This window comes from Ovis canadensis, chromosome 5, assembly GCF_042477335.2.
Source record: "Ovis canadensis isolate MfBH-ARS-UI-01 breed Bighorn chromosome 5, ARS-UI_OviCan_v2, whole genome shotgun sequence".
Lineage (NCBI taxonomy): Eukaryota > Metazoa > Chordata > Mammalia > Artiodactyla > Bovidae > Ovis > Ovis canadensis.
This window is the reverse complement of record NC_091249.1, coordinates 83,013,378-83,033,705: the sequence shown is the minus strand read 5'-3', so window position 1 is coordinate 83,033,705 and position 20,328 is coordinate 83,013,378. Positions and strand designations below refer to the sequence as shown.

At 40.7% G+C, this 20,328-nt stretch overlaps 1 protein-coding gene across 4 annotated transcripts in view; it reads left to right on the top strand.

Moving 5' to 3' along the window:
* EBF1 (EBF transcription factor 1) overlaps window positions 1-20,328 on the top strand; it is a 409,288-nt gene that overhangs the window by 254,521 nt on the left and 134,439 nt on the right. For 2 of the 4 annotated variants that reach the window (XM_069592512.1, XM_069592511.1), the window contains exons 7-8: window positions 2,012-2,093; window positions 17,764-17,881. In XM_069592512.1, the coding sequence (XP_069448613.1) occupies window positions 2,012-2,093; window positions 17,764-17,881 (200 nt within the window). Of the gene's footprint in view, window positions 1-2,011; window positions 2,094-17,763; window positions 17,906-20,328 lie in introns of all 4 variants that reach the window. The other 2 variants (XM_069592510.1, XM_069592508.1) reach the window with 1 other exon arrangement.

The window sequence follows — 20,328 nt, the reverse complement described above, 5'->3', positions numbered from 1 at the left end:
TGGCTCAGAGGTTAAAGCGTCTGTCTACAATGCGGGAGACCTGGGTTCGATCCCTGGGTTGGGAAGATCCCCTGGAGAAGGAAATGGCAATCCACTCCACTACTCTTGCCTGGAGAATCCCATGGAAGGAGGAGCCTGGCGGGCTACAGTCCATGGGGTTGCAAAGAGTCGAACACGACTGAGCGACTTCACTCACTCTCACTCATTATAGAGGTGCTATTTGGTTTATAGACTTTATACTCAGAGCTAAATCCAGACATCCCAGCTTGATAGTTTCTCACAAATTATGTGTATTGAAGTAGGAATTTTACTGCAGTATAGACTTGAAATGGGGAAAAGGTGATGACAGGAAAATTCCTATGAGAATTTAACTGAGCAACATTTTAATGCATTGTAATATTTTGGGAAAGTGGGCCTGAAATCCATATCCCTAAAAGTAAAAAGGAATGAAGAACTTTCAGCAGCTTTCAAAATGCTTCTTTCCCCAAACATATTAGTAGGCGGATGGAGAGGTTTAGTTGTAGGTAACTAACAAGAATGCCCTGACTGGACATTTTTGATCATGCTGCCTTTCCATGATGAACTTCAACAACTCCCACCTAAGAAATATAGGAATAACTCTCCTGATTCACAGAAAAGTAGAAATAACTCATCTAACACTTTTAAAAGTTAAAGTGGGTACTTTTCATTTTGTTGTTGCTCAGTAGCTCAGACTCTTTTGTGATCCCATGGACTGAAATACTCCCGACTTCCCTGTCCTTCACTATCTCCCATAGTTTGCTCAAACTCATGTGCAATGAGTCAGTGATGCCATCCAGCCATCTCATTCTCTGTCATCCCCTTCTCCTTCTGCCTTCAGTCTTCCCCAGCATCAGGGTCTTTTCCAGTGAGTTGGCTCTTTGCATCAGGTGGCCAAAGTATTTGAGCTTCAGTTTCAGCATCAGTCCTTCCAGTGAATATTCTGGGTTGATTTCCTTTAAGATTGACTGATTTGAACTATTCACACTTACAATAATACAGCTGATGTAAACTAGTATAGTTCCGGGCAAATTGAGACCTTTGGTCACCCTAGCCAGTAAAACCCATGGATTTTGTTATGGAATCAGTTCAGAGATCAGGTGGTTGTGAAGCAGGACGTTCCTTCTTCGATCACAAATAGCTTTTGTCTATAGCTGGCATGTAAGGAAAACATATGGGATATGTTCAAGAAATCAATCGACTTTAGTCAGTATGTGAATCTTCCCATAAGCACTTCTAATCAGAAAATTTTACTTGGGATTCCCTGGTGGCTCAAAGGGTAAAGAGTCTGCCTGCAATGCAGGAGACCCAGGTTTGATCCCTGGGTCGGGAAGATCCCCTGGAGAAGGAAATGGCAACCCCCTCCAGTTTCTTGCCTGGAGAATCCCCATGGACAGAGGAGCCTGGCGGGCTACAGTCCATGGGGTCACAAAGAGTCAGACACGACCGAGCAACTTCACTTTCACTTTCATGTTCAAAAAATCAGTGGACTTTAGTCAGTATGTGAATCTTCTCATAAGCACTCCTAATCAGAATGTTTTACTTGGAGATGCTCGGATAAAAAGTGTTTACCATGTCCTTATATTCATCCAACATGTATTTTGCTGCTTCATCATCTGTGAATTTATGGTGCTTAAATTACATGTTGTTGTTGGGGACCATGAGTAATTCTCAGGCAATTATCTCCAATTGGAACCTGCCTTAAATTATAGGGAAGACTTACCCTCTCTATGAGTGAAAATACTTCCTTGGGGGCTTAATTCTTCTGTGAGATCTGTTTGCACCACGGAGAGCATTCTCTTCATATAGAACATCTAACTTGGGTGTGAAACGCGGACTAAATCTTTAAACCAAATACTGGCTCTGACGTCATTCTGAATGTTTCAGAAAATGCCCAGAGAATAGAATGCACAACCCAGAAGTGACTTACTACTTTTTTTTCCCCTTCTGTGGAGGACTGAAATGCTAACCATGGTAATTTGTTTCTTCACAGGTTCTTCTTGAAATTTTTCCTCAAATGTAACCAAAATTGCCTAAAGAATGCAGGAAACCCACGTGACATGCGGAGATTCCAGGTGGGTCTGTCTTGCCCTTCTTATACCTGAATAATGAATGAGTATCAGGAGAGAGTAAAAGAAGTCTTAGGTAGAGAAGATCCAGAGTCTCATTGTATCATTGTTTTCCCAGAGGTGACAAGCAGGTGAGTTTGGGTCCCTAGGTGTCTTTTCTCTAGAAGTTGTTGTTTTAATTAGAGAAGGATTAGGACTGAGCCACCTGTGTTCAGTGGTTGAGGTTGTGGTACCCTTTGAGCCTCTTCTGGCTTCCTGAATGGACTCATAGGCTTAAACCAGGGGTCCCCAATCCCCAGGATCTAATGCCGGATGATCTGAGGTGGAGCTGATATAATAATAATAGAAATAAAGTGCACAATAAATGTCATGTGTTTAAATCATCCTGCAACCACCCCCTCCTCACCCTGTGCATGGAAAATTTGTCTTCCATGAAACTGGTACCTGGTGCCAAAAATGTTGGGGACCACTAGCTTAAATCACTGCATGTTAAGTGAAGCACATATGAATCATGAAGTCTTTGCCTAAAGTTCTACAGGTAGAAAACTGGTCAATAGGAGCTTTGTGCTATTTTGGAATTACGTCACTTTCTTCCTTCCTTTCTCTTGTTTTCCCTTTCCAATCTTGGAGATTATTAGTAATTATCTTATTAAAAGTGGATCTCGGAAGAAGCAGCGTGTAGGGCAGTATGGGTGACGTTCAGTCTGTTTGAGAAATGTCCTTGTTCAGCCCATGTAAATGTTTTCAAGCATCAGTCAGATCTGCCTCCATTTAAAGCTTTAGTGGTATGTTAACCTCATATAATTATACATTTACTAAAGGAAAAATATGTGAAAATACATTTGTTAACTTCCAAAACACAGAATGGTGGTTAGGCTTTTGGAAAGGTTGCTAAATTCTAGGTATGTGCTTCTTAAACTCTAAAGTGCCGAGAATCCTCTGGGGATCTTGTTAAACTGCTAATTGAGGTCTGCGGTGGGCCTGAAATTCTGCCTTTCTAACAAGCTCCCAAGTGATGGGCAAAGCCATGGACCACACTTGGAGTAGCAAGGTTCTAGACCCTTATGTTGCTCTCCATCGAATTTTATGACTAACTCATTTGGTCAATCTTAGTTTCTTCACCAGAGTAATGATGTGTCTATCTATGGATGCCCATGTGGTCTGTCAGTGAAAATATCTTGGAGTTTAAGGTATGTTCTTAGGTAGAGTTAGTCTGCTTTAAGTGTAGATTGAAATATAGGATCTCTGAGAGGATCTGGACAAATTTTCTCTGTACCTTCTCTGATGGGAGAAAGGGAAGGGATGATTCTGGGCATTACTTTTTGGATGTCAAGATCTCTTAGTCTCTAAGATAATAATTTTTTTTAATAGGTGAGACTTAGTAGTCTCATGAAAGAACAAATTCAGTAAAAAGAAGACTCCTGCCCCTGAGATTCTGAAGCAGTTCTGGAAATCATTTGAGCTTGCCGCCTTTTGTCCTGACAGATGAATGGGGAGAACCCCTAGATGCCTAATTTCCTGGAAAATGTCTCTCCTGGGGAGCTTCTGACCAAGTGGGCAGACTTGGGTGCTCTCATGCCTACTCAGGACATTTTTGTGTTGAGTTGGAGCATCTTTGCTTGTGCAACATGTGATGCTGTTAAATATGTGTTGCTAAGTGTCTTAAAATGTGAGAATGAATTTTGTATAAACTGTGTTGTCACTTACCTTGGCCTTGAAATGGGCCATGTATCTCCTTTTACCAAGCTTGGGTTAGGAAAAAGACATGTCCAGACATGAACCAATTCATAACATATAATAAATGTGTCTAAGACCTGCATGATGCCTTGTGAATACTAGGATCGACTTGGCTGTGCTTCACAGAGTGGCAGAGTTAGAGATGGTCTTCAGTAATTTTGGGAATCTAAAAGAGAGTGTGTGTAAGGTTTCAGGGGCCTTATTTTCCCTTGCAGGACCTGCTAGTGAAATGTCTGAAAGCTTTGAATTATAGGAATGTAGCTTTTGGATGAGATGAGAACCAACTCAGTCTGTTATTTTTGAGAGTGTCTAGAAAGCTTTATTTTTGCAGACAAAGTAGTTATTCTTTGTTGAGTAGAAGGGCTACTGAGACAAGGAGGCATGAGTTAGATTTCTGCAAAACTTCAATTTCCTCTACTGTAAAATGGAGTAAAAATGATGATTCTTCTTCTTTCATAAAGGACGGTACTTTGAAAGCATGACCGATTTGCAAAAGATAAAATATAAATGTACAATTTTGAAGAAAATATTTGCTATAAACTAAAGCTGGGCCAATAGTTGAGTACAAGTTTTCTCAGCCTGGGCAGAAATGACACTTTAGACTGAATAAACCTCACTGGGAGGGAGGTGGATTTGTTCTGTGTGTCCAAGGATATTTAGCCAGAATCAGTGGCCTTTACCCACCAGATACCAGTAGAGAAACCATCCTCCACCCCTCGCAGTCATGAGAGACACCAAAATGTCTCCAGACATTGACAAACGTCCCCTATGGGGAAGGGGATGCAGAATTGCCCCTGGTTTGGAATCACTGGGATAGGACAGGTTCAGTCCTATCCCTGATGACCTCTGACATACTCTCCTGCTGACAGTGCTGCTGTCCCAAAGAGTGCACCCTTTGATTACACTTGAAAGTTGCCCAACACAAGGTCCCGCCTTGACAATGCTCTTTCTCAGTATTCTCCAACTGATCCTAAAGTAGGTGGACCTTTCCCAGTAGGGGCTGCTACCTTGACCACTACAGAGTCAGTCTTTGTGTCAAAGAAGAGCTCTGTCTCTATCAGCAATGACAAATTCCTTATTAGAGCTCAAATTTAACCCCCTTTATTCCTATCACCGACTTCTGCTTACTGGGAGAGGAAAGAGGGAGCCTGTGGCAGAATGAGCACTGACACTTTGTTTTGTATTTGTGTTCATTTGCGTATTTCATGAATCATCACTTTCACACGGTTAACACATGGTCTTATGCATTGTTGGATGTATCCAGCAACTGCAACTCAATGTGCCCTAAACACCATTGTCAGCCTCATTTTTTGCGTGGGCCTCTGCCTCAAGCTTGCTTTTCTTCCTGTGTTCCTTGTCTTGGTTCATTTCTAACTATATTAAGTGCTAGGGAGATGACCATTTATATTTGGGTCTGCATTTATATTTATATGTAAAAATATATGAGTCCATGTATGTACCTTGATATACATCTATGGACATTGTCTGTAATGATGATGATGATGAAGCTAACAGTGCTGGTGTACTTTTGTGAGCAGTTTTGTGCTAAGTATTTTACATGAGTTACCATATTTATCTTGGCAACACATCCAAACAGGAATTAGGGTCATGCAAATAGGAATTACTTCCACTCTACAAATGAGGTACGTAAAGTTTAGGAAAGTTAAGCAGTTTGCCCAAAGTCACACATCTACTAAGTCCTGAAGCAGTGATTCAACCCAGTCGATTTGACCCAGATGTTCTCTAATGTGGTGCAACAGTGAAGAACTTGTCCACAGCCTTTAGGCAGATGCGTAGTGAGGCAGTAAGGAGGTCTCTCTACATCTGAGAGCCCAGGGGGTACCTGTGAATAGTATTAGAATCCCAGGGAAGTCAAGAACAGTGTTCAAAAGGGTGTTTGCCCTGAATAGAACCTAAGGATGCCAGCTGCCCGAAGAACACTGGGATTCCAATATATCTCGTCAAGCAGAATGTGGAGTTGTGCAGAAGGGGAAAAACTTGAGCACTGTTTCTGATTATAGCCACAGTGCTGGTCAGTGTTTACTCATGTGAACTTTAGAGAAAGAGGTTATTGCTCTGAAGGCTGCCTGAGCTTCACCTAATTGGTAGAGGTTTTGGCCAGTTCTCAGGGCAAGAAAGACCCTTCAACAAATGAAGCCTGAATCCAGGTGCCCCTGATGGCTTGGAGCACTCATTTGGAAATCATATTGACATTCCCAGCTCTTAGGACTAAACCAAAAGGGGGAGGATGAGTCTTCTATGCAGCTGTGCTGGCTGGCAGAGATGAAGCACTGGTGGAAGGTTTCCCATGAGCAAACATATGATTTTCCTCATTTTTCTCATAGTACGCTAATTGGAAAGCTGGTTTCAAATATTTTGATGTCACTGTTGCCTCTGAGGGGAGTGAGAGAGTGTCAAGTTGGCATGAGAAGACTCCCTTCTCCTCTTTACATCTCAATGTGGCTTTTCCCAGTGACACTGAAAACCCAAGGCCCAGAGACATCTGAGTGAAGGCACGCTCTCCTGCCTGTCCAGGGGGCTCCCCCTACCTGTTAGGGATGCCACTTTCTCTCTTGTCCTATTCCCCAGGTCCGTGTATATTCATGCAGCCAGGCCAGAGTGCGTCTCCTCTGAACAGCAATCAGGGGCCTGTGTAGGTGACTGAGGAGGACATAAGAAAGGTTGTTGATCTCTTGACATGTAAAGATATTCTGTCAAGCAAACTCAGCCTCACAGCAGCTGAGCTTCTGGTGTGTAAACAGAGACTGCTTAATTACACAGGTCATGTCAATTAGCATGACCTTAGCGTTTTTGAGAAATTCATCACTGTCTGCAGAGCTCGGCTGTATTCATAGTTTCAGGCAGTATGGAATAAGCCTTGTAGAGAATTTGGTACAATCTTTTTATTTTTAAGCTTATAATTGATGTTTTCTTTTGAAATCCCCAGGCTGTGGTTAGGGTAACAAACTTGCTTAAATACAACAGTGGATACAGGCTTCATTCAGTTCTGTGGGTGTGGGGACGATGGGAGAAAGAGAGCAGGAGGGAAGGCGGTGGATGGAGACAGCTCTCTCTTCTGACGGGGAGAATTTCCCTGTGACTAAATGAGCCTGTTTCTTCATCTTGACACTAAAAAGATGCTAATGTCAAAGGACTGTGTTAAAACCATGTCACGGGTCTGGTTTTTAACTGACGGGAGCTAGACAATTCAAGCTTAAGATTTAAATCCTTATCAATAGCTTCCCTTGTTGGGGCTGGCAGAGCGGGGAGGTGAGGGGAGGAACAAGAACTGGGTACAAGCTGTCATCACAGTAGATACCGTAATACCTGGAAAACTGGGAAGTAAATTTCCAAATTCATCTTATTGCTTTAACAAAGTTTTCCACAGGCTGTAAATCTGTATCTGTGTATAAATGTTAGATCTGTAACTACATGTGAACATAAATGGAAGATATGCTTGTTTATGCATGCATGCCTGCACTCAGTAGTATTTATTGACCTGGTAGGTGGTGAGTATATTGTGATAAGGACAGGAAAGATGGAGTGTTTACTCTAATGAAACTTAAATTCTAGTTGGGATCTATTAGTTAGGATAATACTAGCTGCTATAACAAATAGACCAAAGAAGATTTAATGGCTCACCTTCAACAGAAGGTTGTTTATCCCTAACATAATGGTACAAGGCAAGTGTTCCTGGTGAATGAGTCGCTGTTGTATGTGAAGTTGTCTCCACCACCCCCTAGAACCTTATTGTCTCCATACATCCAGTTGAAGGGTAAAGAGTGCATGGAAGGGCTTATGGGCTTAAAAACCTCATCTTAGAAATGATTCTTGTCAAATCTGCCCACATTCTACTGGCTAGAAGTCTGTCACACAGCCATGTATGACCACAGAGAGGCCTGAAAATGTCTAGTTGTACTGTCCAAGAAGACAAAATAGTAATATGGGGGACAGTGACCTTCAGTTGCTACACTGTATACAAATAAATAATTTCACATCATTAAAATTTTCAATTATTGCTTAAAGGAAATGAAGCAGGGTATTATGAGAGAGAACACCAGTGTGGGATGGGGGATGGGAACATACTTTAAAAGCAGGTGACCAAGGAAAAGTTTCGAGGAGGGGACTCTTAAGCTCAGAGCTAATGGATAAGAATAAGTCGTTTTGAGAAGAACCAGAAGAATTTTCTGAGCAGAGAGAACAGCAAACCCAAAATTCATGTTTGTCTCGTGTTTATCTGAGATGAACAATTTTCTTTTCTTTTGGAATGGGGGTGGGGTAAGAAATATGAGGAGAAACTACCAGGTTTTTCTTCCCAAATTCCCACCAAAAATGTGTGGGCTTTCAAAAATGATGACGTAGTTAATGATATTAAAAGGCAACCCTCTGCCTTCCCCCCTTCTTCGGTGAATTCTATAAATTTTGGAGAATCCTTATTTATTCAGAAGCCCACAGGGTATGATTAGAGGATTCTTAAAATATATGCCCATTCTCTGTAGTTTTGGTCTGCTTTTTAAAGGCACTTAAAGAAAGAAGGAAATGTTCTCAACCCTTTTATTTCTCTCCCACCGTTCCCCACCCCCGTCTTATATTGTTTTGACAAACAGCACATCTTGCAATTAAATTCTTTACCAACAGAATGCTAGGGGCCTGAGCCGCAATCACTCTCTTCCTACAGAATAATTTCAAGATGCACCATGCTGATTAATTATACTGAAAGCAGCTCTAATGATAGTTTCAGAATACAGGATTAATTCACATAACATGGTAAATACAAATGGTGGATTTTCAACCTGATATATTAAACCATTACGGCTTATTGGGCAAATATGTATCTTGGCATGAGCCTTATGCTGGGCCTTGGCAGAAAATATGCATCACTGAAAAGGAATCCTTATAACCAGGATTTGATGAGTGGTAGCTCTGCACTTAGAGGAAATAAATTCCTACATTAAGTACAGTTGCTATTGAAAAAAAATGTAAAATATATTAAAGGATAGACACAGAAGTGTTTGGTTTGATCAGTGTTGCCCAGTGGTTATTGGATCTGAGGATGCGTGGTGCTTACTGAGACTTGCCAACCCAGAGGTATTCTTATATTCTTCCACTTTTTAGGTTGTAGCTTATAGAGCTCTTACTATGTGTGAGACCTTGTACTAAGTGTTTTACATGTATAATTTTATTTGTTTTTCTACCCTCTTTCCCTTGTTTACTTTGCTCCAAATGAGCACATTGACCTTCTTTCTCTTCCATCATTTTTCTTCACCAAATGTACTAAACTCATTCCTTCCTCAGGATTTTTGCACTTGCTATCCTGTGCCCCTGGACATTCTTCCGCCACATCATTGAATGGCTGGTTACTTCTTATTAGTCAGATTTCAGCTAAAATGTCACCTCCTTCGAGAGGCCTTCCTAATCATCTGCTCCAAAGTCGTTCCTGCCTGGGCTTCACCCCCTTCCTCATTTTATTTTCTTCTCGGAACTTTTTATCTTCCGAAATTTGCTTTCATTGTTTATCTGTTTATTGTCTAAAAACTCTTTTTTATTCTGGACAGAGACTAAGCTCTTGATGGGCACACACTTTGTCATTGCTGCTTCTCCCGTACATAAAATGATGCCTGACACCTATTCCGATGATTAAGTGACTTATCTAAGGTTACAGACTAGTGAGTGGTGGAGTCGGGGTTCACACTCAGCTCTGTCTGAGCCCGGGATCTGAACTGACGACTATATGCTATTTTCTTGCTTCCAGTTTCCATGTCCGTGTACCGTGGTCCCATAAACAGAAAGCATGCATGGCAGTTATGTATACTTGGGCTCACTGCTACTTAAAATGGCCAATGGGAACGCATAAATGGAGCACCAGTTAAATGCCGACAACAACACTAAAAGGCATCAAAAGTATCCTGATCCACAGAGAGAAAAACTAGGTTCAGAACAATGATGAGTTTTTATTTCTACAGTGTGTCACAGTTCAGGAGACAGAAGCTCAGTCTAGTTTCTAATGGTTCAAATTAGTTTAGCACAGGAATCCAAGGACTCAGAAGTGTCTGTTCTTATCTTACTGTTAAAAGAAGAGAGATTTTTTTCTTGAGGCTCAGAGAGTGAATTTAATTCAGCTACTCAATCCCTCACTCCTGCAGTTCCACTCTGTTACGTCCTGTAGGTTCATGCGTCCTCCATAATTTTTAATGAGTTATTTGGGATCTTTCAACCAGATAGAAACTTGCAATCAAGCTGGTTTCAGAGAATATCTCTTTCCATATCAGCCAAGGAGATTTTAAAGGACAAAGTTAATGAAGACCCAACTGCTGCAGACCATTTTTATGTAGATAATGCCTAAAGTGTAGTCAGTCAGATAGACAGTGATGTGTACTGGAAGAGACAGTTAGGGGAAAGAGGACCTAAGCCGGGAGCATGCATTGAGAGGCCAAAAGTGGGCCTAGAGTCTGAAGTTTCCCTTCAACTTTGCCTCTGCTCTTAATTCACCCTGTGGCCCTGAAGTTTTTAAGCCTCTTGGGTCTCAGTTTTCCAAGCTGTCAGACACGACTGAGCGACTGAACTGAACTAAAAAGGAGGAATTGGATAAATTCGCAGTATCATAACTACTGAGGTCTCCTTTTATCATTTTCTCTTATGAACCTCTTGTGGTGACATATCTTCCAACTTAATTGCATTTATTGAATAAGAATCACACTCTCTATTTTAAAATTAGTCAAAGCCATGGAAACTGCCAATTTCGAGCTTCTCTTGTGCATGAGATTACTGTGTTTCCACATGGAACTGATATGATCCCATATCAACAAAGGCAAGTTATTGCATGTTATAGTATGCATCCTTCCTATGGATGAATCAGGGTACACTTTCTGCAGGGTTGTCTCCAGGGCTACATTAGAAAGCTCGTAGTTGGGAGCCACTCAGTTCAGTTCCGTTCAGTCGCTCAGTCATGTCCGACTCTTTGCGACCCCATGAATCGCAGCACGCCAGACCTCCCTGTCCATCACCATCTCCTGGAGTTCACGCAGACTCACATCCATCAAGTCTGTGGTGCCATCCAGCTATCTCATCCTCGGTCGTCCCCTTCTCTAGATTGGCTGATTTCTTGGGTCTCTTGGGACTCATTGGAGGAGCTTGTAAAGGGTAGTTCAGTTGATAGGTTGGGTGTAGAATGTGGGCTGGGTGAAGCAGAGGGTAGAAGTTTGACCTAGTAGACTTTATTTTGTAGGGAAGTTTTAGGCTTACAGTAAAATGAAGGGAAAGCACAGAGAGTTCACATATATTTCCTTAATACCCCTTAGGCAGTTTCCCTTATTAACATCTTGCATTAGTGTGATACATGTGTTACAACTGATGTGTCAGTATTGATATACTATTATTAATTTCCATAGTTTACACTAGGACTCACCATGTTATACATTCTGTGGGTTTATACAGATTCGTGATATGTGTCTACCATTATAGTGCCGTTTAGAATGGTTTCATCTCCATCCTCCCCCACCGGTTCCTTTGTGCTCTGCCTATTCATCTCTCCTTTCCTCTTCCCAAACTCCTGGCAACCACTGGTCTTTCCACTATCTCCATAGTTATCCCTTTTCCAAAATGTCATATAGTTGGAATGATGAAGTATATAGTCTTTACAGGTTTGCTTTTTTCATTTAGTAATCTGCATTTACATTTCCTTCGTGTCTTTTTGTGCCTTGATAGCATATTTCTTTTTATTGCTGCATCATCCTCCATTCTGTGGATTACCAGTTTGTTTATTTATCCATCTGTTGGACATTCTGGTTGCTGGTGCCTTTTATTTAGTCGAATTTTTAAATTACTATGATGGCTAAATCACATGCAGATGTACAAAATTATTCAGAGGGATCCTGTGTATCCTTTATTCAGTTTCCCCTAATATAGTGATATTTTGCAAAATTATTGACCAGTATTAGATTGTTCTATTGTTCTATTGCTTAGATGGTAAAGAATCCGCTTGCAATGCAGGAGACCCAGGTTCAATCTCTGGGTCAGGAAGACTCGCTGGAGAAGGGAATGGCAACCCACTCCAGTATTCTTGCCTGGAGAATTTCATGGACAGAGGAGCCTGGCGGGCTACAGTCCATGGGGTTGCAGAGAGTCGGACATGACATACAGTATTCATACAGGATATAAACATTGATGCAATCCACTCATCTTATTCACATCTCTGGTTTTACTTGTACCCATCCATGTATATATTTTCGTGTATACTATTTTGTGATTTGTAGGTCTGTGTATCTGTCACCCCACAGTCAAGATATTAGACATTTTCCTCACTGCAAAGATGCCGGCCTTATGTAGCTTCCACATCCATCTTCCCTCTGCCCCGAATCTCTGCCAACCACTTCTCTGTTCTTCATTTCTAAATTCTTGTTATCTCAAGAAGTAGTAAATAGAATCATGCAGTGTACTAGTTTGCTACAACTGCTGTAACAAAATACCACAGGCCTGGAATGTGTTTTCCAAAATCCTGGAGGCTGGAAGTTCTGGATCAAGGTGTTGGCAGGCTTGGTTTCATTGGCTTGCAGATGGCCACCTTCTCGCTATGTCCTCACATGGTCTGTTTTCTTTGCCTGAAGACCCTTGTGTGTCCAAATTTCCTTTCCTTGTAAGGATATCAGTAAGATTAGGTTAAGACCAACCTTAACAACCTCATTTTAAACTTAATTACCTCTTCAAAGGCTCCATCTGCAAATACAGTTGTGTTCTTAAGTTCCAGGGTTCGCACTTCAACATGTGCATTTTGAGGGGGACACAATTCAGCTCATAATATGCAGTATGTAGCCTTTTGATACTGGCTTTTTTCATCTGATGTAATTCTCTGGAGATTCATTCAGATGTATCAATAGTTTATTCCTTTTGATTGCTGAGTGCTATTCCATAGAGTGCCTCATTTTATGTACTTCAGGCCAGTGCATTTCATACCTTTATTAAGGGCTCTGAATTAACGCAAGCATAGAATAAGCTAAACCCAGAGGTAAGGAAGCTGTGAAATAGACCAACTTTAGCACTAATTTCTTTACACTGAGTTATCATATATAAGCCTTAAAAACCAAGATTTATAATTTTTAAATTATTATTCAAAATTAAGTTGCTGAAGATGTTATATTTTAGAGAGAGGTACTTCTTACCAAGATATTCTAAATTTAAACACTGAAAATATTTTTATGACTTAATCATCCCCCTAGAAATGTTTAAATGTATAGATTTCAACTTTTGGTGGCCTGTGTCCTAACCCCTTCATCCACATGAGCTGCTGCTTTTGTTAATGTGATCTGCCACTCATCACTGAATTTAGCTGCCTGTCTCTTTGAAAATCTGCTCATGAGACAGATTATGCTTCATCAGTTTGAGAGAATATAGTTGGGACATACAGGATCTCCTGCTTGATTGAAAGGGGAGAGGGACAGTCTAAAGAATGATAACAAGGAAATAATAACCAATAACAAAATTCCTAGAGAATCCTTCATTAAAATGACGTATTAGGAAAAATATACTACATTGATAAAATGCAGAAAAATTTACAGGCTAATTTCAGAGCAATAAGGTTTCATTTCAAGTTTAGAATGTAAAAGGCTAATAGGCAGATGGTTTATAAAAAGCAAAAGTACAGAAACCATGAAATTTGCAATTCACAAGAGGTCTAAATTATATAATTAAATGTCGTGAACATGAAGGTCTTTAAGTTTGTAAGATTTCATTGTTAAACTAATAAAAAGTGAATGTAGAAGAAATAATTTTTGTATCCTTGTATTGAAAATAACAATTTTTGCTGGGTCCTCTTTATAGCAAATAAGATGCTTCAGATTATCAGCCCAACACAGGTTCTTGAACTTGTTGATGAAATCACCAACAAAGCAACAACTCTGCCAGCACTGCTAACGTTTGCTCTATGAGAACTGGAAACCATACTAACCACTTTAAATAATGTAAGCCTCACAGTAACCTTATGAGTTAGGTACTATTAACATTTCCATTTGAGAGTCAGGGACACAGGGGCTTAGAGAGGTTAAGTTACATGGCCAAAGTCACATCAGCTAGGAAGGCTTGAGAGTCAAAAGTCATAAGTTTTGTTTTGAATTTTAGTTCTAAATAGATTGGGGAGATAGTAAAAATAATAACATTTAGGTCTATTTAGATCTAGGATATAACATAGCAAATTGTGAACCACTGTAATGAGCCAAGAAATTGAAAACTTCAAAGTCTGTGTATAGTTGTGGCCTTTTTATTTCCCTCACATTGAATATTGTCACCTGGAGAACTGGACACAAACAGAAATGCCATGGAACACACTGAGTGTTCATCAGCATGTCTCTGAATTGCTATACTAAAAAGCCATGCTCCTTCCCCAGACAGAGTTTTACTTCCCCCAAAATACAATGATAATACAGAATATATAACCCTAAACATGCCTAAGCTTAATACTTATTTCAGGAGAAATAAATTGGGCATCCTCACAAATAAATTGGAACAATTTATTTCAAAGTCATTCTGCAGCAGCCCCGTCCAATAGAACATTCTTTAGAGACGACAGTGTTCTGTAACTGCCTTGTCCAGTAGAGTAGCCTCCAGCCACATGTGACTAGTGACCACTTGAAATATGGCTATGGAACTCAGGAACAATGGAATTTTAAATTTTATTTAATTAGTTTAAATTTAAATAGCCCAATGTGTGGCCACTGTATTAGTATAATTCTAGACTATGTTAATTATAACAGATATCATAAAATTCTAAATATACCTGTTCCTCATTTTATCCTGGGTCAGCAGAGTAAGGAAGAAGGTAGAAAAGGGAAGAGATGGTCAAGTCCAAATGTAAAATCATTTTCCATGTTTATCTGTCCCAAATTCAAGCTGAGTTTTGTTGACAAAATTTGGGAAGGTTGAAGATTTGGCAGGCTTGCCTGTCCCCTTGCCTGCATGAACATGTCAGCACCTCATTAATCTTGTGTTTAAACTGTGAAGGCCCTTTTCCCTCCCAGTATAGGCTTATTTTTAAAGGAGTTTTCAGTGCTCCCTTTGCATCTCAGCATTATATATATGTGTGTGTGTGTGTGTGTGTGTGTGTGTGTGTATGTATATATATATATATTTACAAGTTGCTCTGTGGATTAATTGCAGCATTTATTTTATTTAACTATATCCTAATCATTTCAAATTGGAATGAGAGAAATTATTTTGGGGTACGGGAGTTAAAATGTACAGTGTTATGAGTTTTTGAGGAACATATAAGGTGTTTATTTTCTAGAAACTTAAAGGCATGAGAATTCTTGGTATTATCTTTCTCCAGTTATAATTGGTCTTTCTATGAAATTATCCTATCTTGCCAAGAAAAGACAGACATACGGGGTGTAGTTTTCTTTCCTAACCGTTTTCAGTTTTTGTTCAGTGTAGGAATTAGATGACAGTGTCTTTAAACGATACTGAATATTTTAAGCCTGTAGCAGTCTGACTTACAGGTGCATGTTGGATTGTCATTGCTTTTTTTTTTTTCTTAAGACAGACATCTAGAATAACCACTTTCTGTATTTCCTGACACTGGAAACAGATACCGTTTGTCATTCCTTTTATAGTTTCTTCAGCTAACGACTCCAGTGACCACTCAATTGTGGTCTTGTAGTAAATCAAAAATTCTTTGAAAGACCCAGCTCCGTTACATAATTGTAAATGTCCCACGAAGTCATCTCCTGAACTAAAAAGAAAAATGAATTTCTGTTGCTTTAAATAATATAGACTCTGCCACCACTCATAGTACTTTTCAAAAATAGAAGAACAGAGAATTTTCTTCTCTCCCTCTTAGTCTTTCTCCTTCTCTTCCTTCTAAATTAACCTATAATTGATGAGGCACACACAGAGCCTCCAGCCGTCACATCTGGTTGGTCAATCATGAAGAAACAGAAAAACCACTTTGCAAACTGCTGCTTAGAACTGACTGTATCCTTCCACGAATGACTTGCCCTGGCTGGAATTTTGGATATCACAATGACTAAGGAGAAGGCCCTGAGTCCCTAAATGGACTCTCTTAATTGTTTACTTTGCATTTTAGTAAAATAGTGAAAACTAAAATCAGGTGTGGATCCGAGTCCTGCTTGGGGTTGGATCTTGAGGACCCCAAGGGAGAATGGAGGGGACCTCACAGGAGCCCTCCCAGAGTCATCCCTGGGAGACCCCAGAGTGGGACCCCTCTTTCTGGGTCTGAGGAAGTCTAGGTCCTCTTGATGTGGGGGAGAAGGGCCTCGAGTCTGCAGAAGGGAGGGCCCAGAAGGAAAACAGAAAAATTGTGTTGCCATCTTGGAGGCAAAAGGGCAAGGAATCTGCTGTGTTGAACTGCTGTGAGGATGCTGTGAGGTCAAAGAGGTGGAGACGGTGGAACTTTTAAGTGTGGCATCCATTGGTGGTGGTCTACAGGATTGGGAGTGGGGTTGCTTTTCCAGGCAGGGCTTACAGTTCACAGGCCCAGCATTTTCCCCTCTGTCCAACTCAGGTGATGAAATCAGAGCATTCATTGCCCAAGACTCTAGAAGGCAGGGTCCCCTTTCCCCAACTTGGAGAAAAGACTTCTCAGAAGCTGGGGCCTCAGTATGTGCCAATCCTTGTAAAGCGTTTCACCTCTTCAGGGCCTAATGCCTCTCGAAACCAAGAACAATTGAAGCGCCAAAACCAAGAACAATTAAAGCGCGAGTCTTCCCAAGCAACTGGGGAATTGAGCAAAAATAAATCAGAAATCCTCAGCCTTGGCTCTGGAGGTTCGCCTCATTATGAGAGCAGATCTATTAGCCCTCTTGCCATTGTCTTTCATTTCTCAAGTGAGGTGATTCTAATTAAATTAATCTGCATGTCAATCTATCGGTGATCAATCAAAGAGCCTGAGGTCCCCCCTATGCTGCAGGGTGCTTGCGGCTGACAGGGGCTGATAATGGAGGAAGAAATAAACTGTCGAGCAAAGTTAATTAGTCAACATAATAGGTGGATTAAACGGGAGCCGGCTGATTGCTGTTTCCCATGTCAAAGCATGAGGCGGACGCTGAAGCTGCAATTACAGACAATTATTATATTTGGTTGTAAGAGGTCGCATGAATAAACATATCTCTGTGGGTTTCAGTTTTAATCCTCTTCCCCATTTAATATAAGGAGAAGTGTAGGTCATTTCTTCTTATTGTTTTAGTCCAAGTTCTGTGAGAAAACACCCTTGCCTGGGTCCCTTCTGGCAAACTCCAATCAGTTTATGGGACTGCCAGGGTATCTGATTATACCTTGGGCCAAGACTTCTGTTTTTTTGGCCTTGAAACACAGCTCTAAGACTCTTAATTAGCAAAGATTTTTGGGTAGTGGTGGTGATGGTGGTGAGGGGGGCTTTGGTCTGTCTGCTTAACTAAACGAATGTGGGTAGAAAAAAGTACAAGAAACCCCAAAAAGACACCCAGGAGAGAAAAATGCATCCCAGCTCTCACTGAAACCTCTCTTTTTCATTTCTCTCTCCTCTTAACCCTGACACAGTGGTGGGGGGAGGGGGAATATTTTAAAGATTCAAAAGATTTTTATTTGCATGATCAACTGTGATATCTGCTTCAGTGTCTAAACTGAAGGGTAATTTAGGTGAAACACAACCACCCTTGTGTAAAAAAAAATATGCTAATAAAGATCCTCTTGTTAAAATTATGGTTAACAGTGTACCTTCTGCTGTATAACTATAAACTGTGCAATTTTACTTAAAACTGCATCAAAAGCGTTCCATGCCAAAGACCCACTCATCAATAGCTCCTCTTGTTAGACTTGTACAGCATAAGCACCAGTTATTATGTGAAATAGCTATGCAATTTTCTGCAGCTCCCAGCTGTTATTTATTTAACTTGAGTTTATTACCCTCCGTGCTTTTATATTAAAATGTTCATTCATTTCTCTCTCCTGTCTCCAGGTCGTGGTGTCTACGACAGTCAATGTGGATGGCCATGTCCTGGCAGTCTCTGATAATATGTTTGTCCATAATAACTCAAAGCATGGGCGGAGGGCTCGGAGGCTTGACCCCTCGGAAGGTACGCCCTCTTATCTGGAACATGGTAGGCGAATCATTTTCATTGGTTGTCATTGCTACTTTAACTGTGCATTTATTTGGTTTCTTTCTTCCAACTCCACCATCTTTTCTACCCCTTTTCAAATTTCAAATGTCCTGTTGAACAGTATCGATGCTGAATATTTCAATACAGAAACATATCTCGGAGGCCCCAGGCTTTCTTGTTGCACAGGTCCCTACCCCGGAAATGGCTGACATTTCCATCCTTATGTTGGAGAGACAGAGGGAGATTGGACCACTGCTTTATTTTAAACTGCCACTTGATTCTAAAAATTGTGAAAGGCCAAAGCAGGGCAACAAAAATCCTGATTTTGAATTTTTTGAGATTTTGAGTATTTTGAGTTTGTGGTTGACCTGATTGTATAATGAACTTCACTTCTTTACAATCCTACTGGTATGTGTCTGTGACCATACATTTAACTTCATTTGAAGATAAGGTTCCAAAGTGTTGGTTGGATGTGTTTCTTTTTGCATATAAATTCCAAACTAAATGTCCCTTCCGTGCCCTGTGCATGCCCCACCCCTCATCACCACATGGTGCAGCCTGCTTTATATAGGCAGATTTTGGTGGGGAGAAATCATATTTGTCTTCATTTTATGGCTAGTTGTACCTTTGAGAGGACTAGAGGAAACCAGACAAAAATTTGAAACAAAGAAATTGAATGCCACTCAAAGGAACAAGAGGCTGGACTGAGCATATGTCCAAATGTTTCTGAGTTACCTGTATATTTATATAGTGAATCCATCTATTCATCATCCACCTGTTCATCAACCCATCTATCCATCCATCATCATCCTCTGTCCAGCCATTTCATTCATCCTTTATTTATCCATCCATTTTTCATCCATCCATCAATCCACCCAAAACACTGTGACTGAGTCTCAACGGGATACCAGTCACTGTGCTAGGTTTCCTCCAACCTCCTCAAATTCAACTCTTCACTTATTTTCCCCATTTCACTTTCAGTTTGCTAGGTCATCAGAATTCTTTTGAAAACACTATCACACAAAGTACCACCTGACTGCCTGATCTTTTGGTGGACCATGAACTGTCCACGATGTAGTTCATAGGGTAGAAAACTCCTTTCTCTGCTGGCATCTCAATTTAATAAACACACTACTGTCACCATTTTTGCCTGTTTTTTTTTTTGTGTGTGTGTGTGTCTGTGCCTAAGGAATACACAATCTGTACTTTTTATTAATTAGCCAGATGGAACACTCTTAGAAGGGATTCTATACCACATCCAGTTTTACAGTCTTTTTAAAGTAAACCATCATCTTTCAAAAGCTGCTGCTTTATGGTTTCATTAGTGCTGAGATGGATGGATATTACTTTTTGCAGGAGGCCATTTGAAACACCTGCTCATGATTACATTCCTAGCTCCATTTCTGTACTTAAAATTATTCGGATCCTCACTTTATAGTAATATTGCCATTTTTATACCCTTGGAGTCACTTCAGACTTTGTATGATTAGAGATACTGAGGTGAAAGGAAGAAGGAAAAAATAGGTAAATACTCAGTGGATGCAATTTGGACAACAGTGGCTTAAAAGCCAAAGTCTTGTTTCCAACTCTGACCATTAGTTACTGTCCTGTCTGGGAACAGACTTGACTGTCAGTTTGGTATCTGACAGTCATGGGTCCGTAGTTCTAAAATGTGCTTCATGTGCAGACCACACCCAGGTTCCTATTCCTGCCCTTGGGAAGCTGGTGGGAGAGCACATGACACCTTGCAAATCATCCCTCCACCAAAAAACCCCAACACAAACCAGTGCAAAACAAACTCACTAGCATGGAAACCTCTAGGGCCTGGAGGTCAGGAACATTATTTTACATCATGGCATGGTAGAGAAAGAGCCTTGAAACCTAAACCAGTTCTGAGCTTCACTTCTAGCCTTTGTGTGACCTTGGACAAGTCAGCTTACCTTTGAGGATCCGTTGTTGCCTTCTTGGCAAAGTGAAGGTGATGATCTCTGAGGGGTAAAAAAAAAAAAAAAAAATGTGCCTTGGGTGGGGGCAGGTCACATACAGAGCGGAAGTCGGCTGGGTGGAGACTGCGGAAGAAGGGCAAGTTCATGCTCTGCCGACCCAGGCCCCGGGCAGTTGTCATCAAGGGCAGGGAGAGCCCAGGTGGGCCAGATGTCCCGTCTGACCAGAAGTAAAACTCCTTCAATTTTTAATTGTTGGTAGCAAATTACAAAGTGTTTTAGCCCCTGAAGGAAGGACAGGGGAAGAAAGTCACTTAGGTAGAAGACAGCCAGAGGCTCACAGTTTGAGATTTCTGGATCAAAATGTCTATAAGCTACCTTCCAGCTGGAGCATTCTCCCTTCTAGGTGGACATATTAATATTTCAGTTGGGCTAGCATTTGTATTCTAAGTTTTAAAGACAACATTTTATTCCTCAGCT